The following is a 12,428-nucleotide window of genomic DNA, read 5'->3' as shown; positions in this document are numbered from 1 at the left end:
TCGAGGTATGAAATCAAGCTAAATCTCAATATACTAATGGTGTCTCGCAATTCTACAATATTGTTGATAATTTAGTTAATCTAAAGAAAGAAGGGATTGATATGGAAACTTTTCTTGGCAAAGCCCAAAGTTTGATTGCTGAATTTGGTACACTCATGCCTATTGGCAGTACACTCACAGAGCAACTTACCCAACGAGATAAATTCTTTGTAATACTTCTCTTAACCAAAATAGGTCCAGAGTTTGAAAGTATCCAGAATCAAATTCTTGGAAGCAACACTATCTCGGGGACCACTGAGTTGTTTAAACGTCTCTTGCAAGTAACCTCCCTTCCAGTTTCTCACACATCCACAACCGAATAATCTGCTCTAGTCACAGAGGGATGTCGTGCACGAACTAAAGATCGTGGTGGATAGAAAAACACTAGAGTTTGTGATTATTGTAATAGAACTGGACACACACGAGATCAGTGTTAGAAACTTCATGGGAAACCGGTACTTGCCCAAGCAAGTGTTGCTTAATCTCAATCTGGAGAACCGAATTCTTGAACCTAAGTATTACTTTCAAAATTCATGAGCATGTGGTATATCATTATCTTGTTGCATTGTGAAGTTGTTGAGATGTGACATGCATAAGTTTGGTGCTTGATATATATATATATATATATATATATATATATATATATATATATATATATATATATATATATTATTTATATCAGTGAGGTTTTGGAGGACCCGTTCGGACTATGTCCTTTCGGAGTAAAAGAAAAAGTAACGGACATTGCAATCCGACAGATTTATCATGTAACGCGGCGTATTCCCAAGTTACGAGGTTGGAGACTGCCCGTCAAGCTTGGAATCCTGGTTAGGGGGTGTGCACACTAAAAGTACAATACCTGATTCCACAGAGTATGAGTATTGGAACCACGAGATTGGTTCTGTAGGCGAGTTGAGTATGTGGCTGGCTAGACTGCCGAGCCGGTTAGGTCCATTCACGATTCGTGAAGACCTACCTCCCCACGAGTTAGAGGTTCCATAGTTACGGATGTGGCGGATGCACGAGATTACACCGTACGCTAGGGCTTCGCTGAGACGGAGTACCTGCCTCGCACAAGAAGAGAAATGAGAAGTTTGAGAAAGTTTGAGCAAGAAAGATATCGAGTCAAAAGACTCAAGAGAAAGAAAGCGAGTCTTCGTGACTCTAAGAAACCTCCACATAAAAATATTCTATTTTACAAACGAGTGTATGGGTATACTTATAGTATTGCACGAGATTGCATAATGAGAATGTTTGCACGAGACTGCATTTGAGTATAGTATTGCACTAGTTTGCATATGAGAACGACTAACCGAGATTGTATATTGAGCATGATTGCTTTAATTGCATTTTGATGTCTTATATATCTAGTTTGCATGATGAGAACTTGAAAGCATGAAGATAATTTCGTATTGGTTGTTAGTATGAGATTGATTGATAGCATGAGTTCGTTGTGATGAGATTTGTTATGAGAAATATGTGTTGGAGTATTTATATTGATGTGTTTTATATATTTGAAGCATGCCTGTTGATATTATAGGTTGCAAGCATATAGAAAGTGTATGATGTATCTTAAAGTTGTCCAAGTGTTGAGATTGCTTGATTAGAGTTTGTGAACAAATGTTTTTCCAAAGTATATACTGTAGTACTTTACAGGGTTGAGTGGAGTTATACTTAGCTTCGTGCTAACGGGTGTTTTCTATTTGTCTATTTGCAAAACCCCTTTCAGGTGGGTCCAGCGTTTGAGAGTTGTTCGCGTTAGACTAGTTTAGTAGTTCTAATAGTCTAAACTTTTGTTTTATTTTATGATGTTATGGATTATGGTTGTAGACTTTTGTCTTGGATTTATGGATGTAGACACCCGGGTACTTTTCCCCAAGTTACTTTAATGTAGTAAATTTCGTATGTTAGTTTGATTTGATGTTTAGTTTTACCCTTAGCCTGTGCAATCACCGTGGGAAGGTGGTTGTGGCGGTGACATTCCCACTAAGTTTGTTAATAAAGTTTGATTTTCCGCTGCTTAGTTTATCTTAATTTGGTTTTAGATCTTTAATTATGTTTAAGAAAAGTGGGGTGTTACATAAACAAATTAGACATTAAATTACTTATGTTGAACTTCTCATATATAATCTTGCATTGATATACTTTCAAATATTTATTTAATTATAAACATTGGGTAGAAAAAATGACCGTCAAATTATTAAATCAAATGAATAGTTCAAATGGTTCATATTTTAATTTTTCCTTGAGATTTCCTAATTTATCTTTAATTATATGATTATCCGATCCGTTAACTTTTTCATTAAGTACCGTTAATTCACCGTTAGTCTAATTCTGATATTAAAGTCTAATATAGACTTATAACTACAACATTAATCTTTTTTTTTTTGAAAGCCAAATAATTTGATATATTAATGAACGAACATAGTAATAGAGTCAGGTGAGATTACATCCCAGTACATAGGCTGTTCCTGATCGAAAGCTAACGAAGCTAGTGTATGAGCATGCATATTAGCAGTTCTGGAAATATAATGTAAAGAACAGTAATTAAATAATGACATAGTTGTCCTGCACTGGTCCGCAATGACCCCAACATAAGATCGAGTTCCGGTACCTCTTGATGTTATCATGTTACGCAACTCCATGCAATCTGTGAGTAGATCAACCATCTGTATATCGCGCCCTTTAAGCCATGATAGGGCTTCCTTGCATGCTAGAGCTTTTGCCATAATAGGTGAAAAAGCACCAGGTAGTGTCCCCGCCGTGGCTGCCATAAAAACACCTTCGTGATTGAGTAACACAACTCCGTATGTCGCTTCCCCCGTGTGTTGTCTGTAACCCACGTCGAAATAGCACCTGAGCCCATGTGGTTCGGTCTCCGGCATCACCGCGGCATGCGGCTAGTCTGTCACTCGTCTCAGCCTGGTGAAGGCTTCCTCGATCAGCACCGCCCTCTTCACTGTAGCTGCAGGCCGTGGCAAACTTCTTTCCCATAGCGCCGAATTTCTTGCTAGCCACAAGTAATACAGAATCCCGACGGCCAGCCGTACCTGCCCCTCCGTCAACGAGTCCATCACGCCTATGAACCATGATTGGAAAATATTAGTTAGAATATTCGTGACAGGTAATCCCGAAATATTCCAAACCATTTTAGAGTAATCACATAAAATCAGTGCATGCATAATATTCTCCTGTGTATTGCCACACATAGGACATATAGGATCCACCTCCACTCGTTTAACAATTAAATTATCAGTGGTGGGTAGTATGCCAGACATAGCCCTCCACAAAAAGATTTTCCACTTGGGTGTCACTCTTAATTTCCACAATGTAACCCATTTATCAAAAGCTCCTGGGTCATCAGAATAGTCCCCCATAATACGCCTATAGGCATTCTTAACCGTGTATATTCCTTGTGTGTCCCCCTTCCAATACCATGTGTCATCATAATCTGGGCTAATTGGTATTATTGAGATTCGGTTCACATCTTCAGGAATAAATAAATCATTGAGAATATGTGGATCCCAGGTACCTGTATCTTGATCTATGAGGCCACTCACTACTGCTTGTCTTAATTCTTCAGGCATGTGTGTTTGAACCAAAGGACTAGGATCATCAGACAACCAAGGATGTCCCCATATCAATGTATCCCTACCGTTTCCAATCCTTCTGCGCACCCCGGCACAGACTAGATCATGGGTGGCCATAATACTTCGCCAGCAGTGACTTGGACTATTCCCTATGGTAGCATCAATAGAAGTGGTCGTAGGATAGTATCGAGCCTTATAGATCCTTGCTACCAAAGTGGTAGGTTCTGTAAGAAATCTCCATGCCTGTTTCCCTAGCATGGCCAGATTAAATGCACGAAGGTCTTTAAAACCTAATCTTCCATATTTCTTAGGGATGCATAATTTATCCCAACCTTTCCAATGTATTCCACGATCTGCACCTGTCCCCCACCAATATTTGTTCATAGTACGTTGTATAGACAAACACTGATTTAAGTAACAAAAAAACACTCATAGAGAATGTAGGCATAGACTGAGCCACACTTTTTAAGAGAACCTCCTTTCCAGCCTGTGAGAGTAACTTTTTGTTCCATGATCCAATTCGCTGCCTGATTTTATCCTCAATATATGCAAATACAGCCTTTTTATTTCTTCCTATAAAGGAAGGAAGCCCCAAATATTTCCCAAAATTGGATGCCAGTTCCACTCCCAAACACCACGCCACCTGCTGTCTCTGCGCCATCTGGGTATTTCTACTAAAACAAATACTTGATTTATTATAGCTCACCATTTGGCCAGACAATTTCTCATATCTAATCAGACATTGCTTAACAACAGCTGCTTCCTGAATATTAGCTTTGAAAAACAACAGACTGTCATCTGCAAAAAACAAGTGTGAGACCGGTGGTGCCCCTCTAGCTACCCTACATCCATGTATAGCCCCATCCATCTGTGCTCTCTGTAATAGCATTGAAAGTACCTCCGCACAAATAATAAATAAATAAGGAGAAAGAGGATCTCCCTGTCTCAGTCCACGAGTTGGGGTCACACATCCACCCACCTCCCCATTTATCATAATTGAATACCTCACTGTGGTAACACACAACATAATAAGGCGGATCCAGTGCTCATCAAAACCGATAACAGTCATCATCTTCTTCAAGAAAGGCCATTCCATCCTGTCATAAGCTTTTGACATATCCAGTTTTAGCGCACTCCACCCCGCACGGCCACACTGTTTCCTATGCAAATAGTGCCCCACTTCCGCTGCTACCAATATATTATCTGTAATCAAACGTCCCGGAATGAAAGGACTCTGGGACTTTGAGATTATTCCTCCCATCAGTGGCTTCATTCTATTCGCAATCATCTTCGCCATTATCTTGTAAACAACATTGCTTAACGCAATTGGCCTCATATCTGCAACTGTCTCAGGTAGTGTTTTCTTAGGGATTAGCACTATATTCGTATCATTCAACCCCTCCGGGAGGGCACCTGAATTCAAAGCATCTATTATAAAATGAGTAACATCATCCCCCACTACACTCCAAAAGTGCTGGTAAAATCCCGGATTCATTCCATCCGGTCCCAGTGCCTTATCCGGGAACATGGAATAAACTGCCTCCTTAACTTCATCCGCCTCATAGGGCCGTACCAACAATGCATTATGTTCTTGAGTAACTCGGGGACTAAAATCCTCAAACAACGGATATGAGCAACTAGAATTATTCGAGGTAAAAATATTTGTATAGTAATCCACTATTACTGCTTTCATCTTATCCCCCTCAACCCACAAATCATCATTATCTTTAATACGTACAATCAAATTCTTTTTCCTACGGGCAGAAGCATACCTGTGGTAAAATTTTGTGTTGGCATCTGCTCCCCGTAGCCAGTGTTGTTTTGCCCGTTGTCTCCAAAATACATCCTCCTGGGCCTCCAGCAGATTCAGCTGATCATCAATCTGCCGGAATTCGGCTAATGCCGCGTGGTCCCTTCGATTGCGGATAGATTCCTGTCGTCGTCGCAGCTGGTCAATACGTTTTCCAAACTTATGAAAACGTTCACCACCCCATCGCATGAGTCTCTCTCCACAATATCGTTGGCACCCAAGCAGTCCTTCAGTTTTCCCATCCTGCCAGGCAGTCTCCATAACCTCTTTACATCCTCCATCTAATAGCCAGGCCATCTCGAACCGAAAACCCCTCGGGTTTCCTCTCCTCGGTATGCATGGTGCATTAATGTTGAGGAAAAGAATCGAGTGATCCGATGTTCTAGTACGAATATTCTCCAGCCATGCATTACGATTAATATCATTCCAACTCGTTGTGGTCAACACTTTGTCAAGTCTTTCCTCAATCCAATTCTGCGTGCCTTTGCCTTTCTCCCATGTGAATTGATGCCCCCTCATAGGCATTTGGGCCAACCCACATTCATCAATTGCCTCCCAAAAACCGCGTAGGAGACTATCAGGATACAGGTTACCACCTCTCTTCTCGTGCTGGAACAAGAGATTATTAAAATCCCCCGCCACCACCCACGGCAATGTGGACCTACCCTTTAACGTGTGCAACAAATTCCATGAATCCCTCTTCTCGTTCCACTTTGGAAAACCATAAAAACATGTCATCCGCCACCGCTTCCCGTCTATCTGTACCCCCACATCCACATGGTTCTTAGAATAACTCAATAACTGTACCGTATTATTCTTTTTCCACAAAAGAGCCATACCACCACTCATTCTATCATTATCAACATAAAATAACCACTCATATCCAAGACTAACACGAATCCGCTCTGCATGTATCCGTGCCACCTTGGTTTCCATTAAGAACACAAAATCTGGCTTCTTACGGGACCCCAGGTCCACAATATGTCGAACTGTTTGTGGATTGCCCAAGCCACAACAGTTCCAGCTTAACGTACTCATGAGGACGAGCGGGGCTGTGCAACAGCTCCCGCCATGGACAAGTTTTTTGAACCCTCTTGCATAATAACATCCTCTCCCTCAAACTCCGTACCCAGTCTTCCACTCTCGGCCTGCCTACGCCTTTTCCCGGTGGCTTCCACCTGCTCTTCGGCCTCCATCCCGCCCCGTACGGGTACGGCGCAACTGGGTCGTATAGTTACCACCCCAGTCACCCCGCTCCCCACCTCTATCGGACGTGGTTTCCCGCCAACCGGCACAAGCCAGCTATCCCCAACCGCTCTAGGAGCGCTCCGGGATCCACCAGCTCGCATATCTGGACCATACGGGTACCGCTCCAATGGGATGCCAGAATCTCGCGCCTTAATGCAAAAATTGTATAGATGTCCCATTAATCCACAGTAAAAACAGAACCTGTGTAACCGTTCATAGCGAAACGTTACCCAAGCCGTGGTCTTATCCCTTTTCAGCAGCTTCATTCGTCGTCGTAACGGTTTATCCACCGGAATAGAAACCCTAATTCGGTGGAAAGTCAACCACGGGGCCCCTTCAAACCGATCATCATGTTTCACAAAGGTACCAATGAAATTTCCAGCTTGATCTAACACCGTCTGAGATGTATATCCTAACGGCATATCGTGTAACTGCACCCACATATCAATTGTGTTCAACGGCACCTCCCCGGGGAGAGTATTTGGCGGTACCTCCCTACAAACCAAGGCGTTATTCTCAAAAGCCCAGGGTCCTCCATCCAAGACATAATCCACGTCCACCAAGGCGTTACAACATTAATCTAATTCTAATATTAAAGTCTTAATAGAACTCTAACCACAAATCCTACTGCCAGAATCTCCTCAAACAATATTAGTATATATTTAAAAATTTTATTTGCTCCCCCTCATGTCCCGTATTTGGTTTCAACCATACCCATACAATTATTTTACTGACAATTATAATCAATCTTGACCATATTATATTGCATTTGTAAACTTAGAATTATCAATTTAAATACGCAAATTCAACATTCAATTATCGATGCTTGAACAATTCTAATATAATCTTGCATTGATATACTTTAAAATACTTATTTAAGAAAAATATTGGGCATTATCTCAATCGCGCAATGCGCATAAAAAACTAGTATAATTGGTATAAGTGAGAATGTGAGTGACTCTTTGAGACATTATTTTGAATGGATTTTACTAATGTGTCAAGCCGCTGATTAGGTTTTATTATTATTACTAGTTCTTTTACGCGCTTTGCGCGAATGAAATAATGCCCAATGATTATTTTTAAATAAGTATTTCAAAGTATATCAATGCAATATTATATCGGAAATGTTCATACATAGGTAAATAAATATTGAATTTGTTTATTTAAATTGGTAATTTAAAGTATATAAATACAATATAATATATGAGAGATTGATTATATTGCCACTAAAATAAATGTTTGCAACTTTGTAATAACGTTAGTCTAAATACTTAGTCTAAAAATGATAGTTTAAATAAATACTACTTTTGATTTAAATTTCTCTAATTCTTCTCAATTCTCTTTTAGGTAGCATTTTCATTGTCTTCATCTTCAGTACATGTCTTTTGTTTTTTTTATTAGTAGTGTGTCATGTGCAATTGGGTTACTGATGGTAGCATAGATGAATTCATCATGCAATGAGATTATGGTGTAGGATTGGTAATAGTAGTTTTTCCCCTACATGTTTCATGCATGTGAGATGTGTGTCGTAGGTTATCATGTGAAAGTATTGAACAAAATATTAATATTTATTATATTTGTATATAATACTTGGTAAATAAATAAATATAACATATTTTGTATTATAACTTTGATATTTAATTACAAGATAATGTAAAAAGAAGACAATGGACAATGTAGTGAATATAATAAATTAATAAATTTGAAGGTAATGAATCTTTGAATTGTAGAAAATAAAGATAATATAACTAATGAAATTAGATCTGCTTTTTAATTTTTTATAATGAATAATTTTTTAAAAGGGAAAATTTTAATTTATGTCCCTCCATTATATGTCAATTATCAATATCACCATTGAATTATTAGTGGTGTAAATGTTACCCCTCAATTTTCAAAACGCGTACATATAATGCCCTCCCGTAGTGTAAATGTTGCACCTCATTTTTCAAAACGGTATATATATTGCCCCTACCGTATGGTACGAGAGGGGCAATATATGTACTGTTTTAAAATTTGATGGACAACATTTACACCATTAATAATTCAGGGCTGACATTGATAATTGACATATTATGGAGGGGCATAAATTACAATTTTCCTTTTTTAAAATAAAAACATTATAGACATCTAATTCTAAATTAATTAAATGCATATGCATTATTTTTTGTTGTAGCTACTAATTTATTTAATTTAATAAGAGTAATAAAGTGACGTACATACTTTTCATCAACAATAATGAAATCATTGATTTTTTAAAAAAAATTTACATTCGTTGTTGAGACAAATTGTTTTAAAAGTTTGTCAATGACAATTGTTACACTTCGTGTAAATAGATGATGATAATAAATAATTCAAAATATATAGTTACAATAGATATTGTTATAATGGTATAGTAAAAATTAATTTACAAATTTCCTTAGAAGTTTTCATGCATTGATAAAATTCTGATGTGTAACTTGTTCAATTAGAGCCAATGGGATGTAACATTGTCAATTATTTTGGAAAATGGTCTTACCGTTTTAGATTCCAGGTGTAGGTCTGACATTGATGTAACAACAATTTTGTCCGATAAAAAAAATAATAGTATAATATTTGTAAAGTAATGTACAATTATACTATTATAAAAATACATACGAAAAATATTAATAGTATAACGACCTAAATCATACCAATAATGCAAAAGTATAATTGAAATAATAAGTTTTGTTCTGATCTAAATAATCAAAAGAAGATTAATTAAACAAAAAAAATAAAACTTAACCTAAATTTGTTTTTTTTTTCTAAATGCATAAAAATCAAATGATTTTTAAATTTATTGATTTATAATCTTTGATGCTTAACTTTGAATGTTATGTATTTAGTCGGGCTAATTATTTGACCAAAGTTTATATTAAATTTTATATTTTATATATATATATATATATATATATATATATATATATATATATATATATATATATATATATATATATATATATATATATTAATGCATTTTTTAAAATATTCATAGTATATGTTTAACAATTATGCCAACTCTAATTGGAATGCGGTTCGAACCTAAAACCTTTCTTATACTGATAAATAGTTAACGGAATATTCTGTTACTAAAGTTTATACTAACGGAATTTAGGTTATTTAAGGGATGAAAATAATATAATAAAGGGTAAATAAGGAAAATCATTAAAAAATACTAAAATCAAAACAATATGAACCATTCATTCTAAGAAACAATAGGACCGACATTTTTTTATTCCAGTTAAGGACCTAACATTATTGGCTCTAGTAGATATTATTATTATTATTATTATTATTATTATTATTATTATTATTATTATTATTATTATTATTATTATTATTATTATTATTATTATTATTATTATTATTATTATTATTATTATTATTATTATTATTATTATTATTATTATTATTATTATTATTATTATTATTATTATTATTATTATTATTATTATTATTATTGTTGTTATTGTTGTTATTGTTGTTATTGTTGTTATTGTTGTTATTGTTGTTATTGTTGTTATTGTTGTTATTGTTGTTATTGTTGTTATTGTTGTTATTGTTGTTATTGTTGTTATTGTTGTTATTGTTGTTATTGTTGTTATTGTTGTTATTGTTGTTATTGTTGTTATTGTTGTTATTGTTGTTATTGTTGTTATTGTTATTATTGTTATTATTATTATTATTATTATTATTATTATTATTATTATTATTATTATTATTATTATTATTATTATTATTATTATTATTATTATTATTATTATTATTATTATTATTATTATTATTATTATTATTATTATTATTATTATTATTATTTGCAATATCCACCGTAACTAATTTCTGTTGTAAATTGTGAATTTTCTTGAAGTGCGTAAGTTCTAGTCCAACAAGTTAGAGATGAAATTTTGACAAGGACATTTATTCAATAACTAATTTTACACGCGTATTGTGCGAATGAGTTAATGTCCAATGTTTATAATTAAATAAATATTTGAAAGTATATCAATGCAAGATTATATATGAGAAGTTCATACATAAGTAACGTAATGTCGAATTTGAATGCAATATTTTCACTTAGCATTTTTGAGAATGATTTCCCCAAAACACCTCTATATTTAAAAAAAAAAAAAATTACTGTAGAGTCATTTCGACTCCTTGAATAACAAGAGCCAGTTTCGCTGGCTCACTGTTAATTTTTGAATTGGAGCCTTAGGTCTCCTTTTATAGGAGCCTCAAGGCTCCCATTCCACTTTTTCCACCGATGTGGAAAAAGTAGCAAAACTAAGGGGTGTCGAATGTTCGGCTCCCCATATGTTTAATTTAATTTAATTTAATTTAATTTTAATTTTATTTCTTTTATTAAATTATTATTATTATTATTATTATTATTTAAAACTATTATTATTATTATTATTATTATTATTATTATTATTATTATTATTATTATTATTATTATTATTATTATTATTATTATTATTATACCCTTAGGTCATTTTACATGTTAATCTAAACAGTTAATTTTTTCAAATATCTTTTTACCAACCGTTAATATAATTCGCTGGTCAAATTCGCTAACGCTAACCGCTAACTGCCGATTGTCAAACAAGGACATTGCGTAGGGGTGTGCAAATTTTGGAGAAATTTCGGTTAACCGACCGAACCGACGAAATTCGGTTAACCGTTTTCGAACCGAAATATTTCGGTTCGGTTAATGGTTAAAGGTTTTCTTAAAATTCGGTTAACGGTTAATTCGGTTCGAAAGTGTCGGTTAACCGAATTAACCGAACGGTTAACCGAATTTTAGAATATATATATAATATATAATATATTAAATATTAAATATATAATTACTAAAATAAAAAATAGTCAAAATGTCAAATAGAATACATAATAATATGAATTTATTATGATATGTATTTTATTTTAATTGGAATTATTATTTTAGGAATTATTTTATAGATTTTAAATTTTAGGGTTAAAAATTTCGGTTAATCGGTTAACCGACCGATTAACCGAAAAAAAGTTCGGTTCGGTCAATTCGGTAGAGTAAATTTCGGTTCGGTTAACGGTTAAAGCAAAAAAAAGTTCGGTTAATTCGGTTCGGTTAAAACGGTTCGGTTAACCGAACGGTTAACCGAATGAACACCCCTAACATTGCGAGGTAGTTTCTCACTTCATTTGTTGTGTGATTTGAATACTCTCTTTGTCAACAAATCTCTCAAGTAGTTAATATGATTGACTTTATTAATTTTATATTGATAGTGTTAATTCCTACGTAAGCGGTAAATAAATAACACAAGTCCAATCAAAGCAAGTAAATCTTTTATTGATCGGGGGTAAAGGACCTAAATACAATCTACAATGGCTATTCCGAGGGCCGACTGACTGCGGTCAGGATGCTCTGACAATAGCCTATTGATCGTTCAAAAGTCCCCCACACTGTTGCCGCCGCGGGTATTTATAGCCGCTAGGCTGGAGACACAATTCCGGCCGGCCGGCATGTAACCCACGTAGCAATAATGTGTCTTCTCCCCGTAAGCCCTGCCTGTCAACGCCTAATGCTGCCACGTGCCTCTTCTCGACTCTCTCGCCTAAGGGCTATCAATCGGGTACTGAAGACGCCGGTCGGGTGTTCCCTCGGTCGGGCATGACCGGGTTCTTCTAAGAATATCCGACCTGTAACCTGCAAAAACATGAATAAAACACGTGGCATGTCGGTCGGGGTA

The 12,428-nt window shown here is 35.4% G+C and overlaps 1 protein-coding gene across 1 annotated transcript; it reads right to left on the bottom strand.

Moving 5' to 3' along the window:
- Positions 1 to 2,939: 2,939 nt before the first annotated feature.
- On the bottom strand, positions 2,940 to 6,477 carry LOC109180732. Its single transcript, XM_019330442.1, has 2 exons — positions 4,105 to 6,477; positions 2,940 to 4,034 (listed from the first exon to the last, which is right to left on the bottom strand). The coding sequence occupies exons 1-2, from the start codon at positions 6,475 to 6,477 to the stop codon at positions 2,940 to 2,942; spliced, it is 3,468 nt and encodes a 1,155-aa protein (XP_019185987.1).
- Between the last annotated feature and the right edge of the window lie 5,951 nt (positions 6,478 to 12,428).

This window comes from Ipomoea nil, unplaced genomic scaffold (assembly GCF_001879475.1).
Source record: "Ipomoea nil cultivar Tokyo-kokei standard unplaced genomic scaffold, Asagao_1.1 scaffold1034, whole genome shotgun sequence".
NCBI lineage: Eukaryota > Viridiplantae > Streptophyta > Magnoliopsida > Solanales > Convolvulaceae > Ipomoea > Ipomoea nil.
The sequence above is the reverse complement of the archived record's forward strand: the minus strand, read 5'-3'. Positions and strand labels throughout refer to the sequence as shown.

What these genes read in the sequence shown, in the direction of transcription:
- LOC109180732 (XM_019330442.1), bottom strand. Translation starts at nt 6,477, where the DNA reads ATGAGTACGTTAAGCTGGAACTGTTGTGGCTTGGGCAATCCACAAACA. An exon ending in TCTCACAGGCTGGAAAGGAG is followed by an intron (nt 4,035 to 4,104) that starts GTTCTCTTAAAA and finishes TACTTAAATCAG; the next exon opens with TGTTTGTCTATACAACGTAC.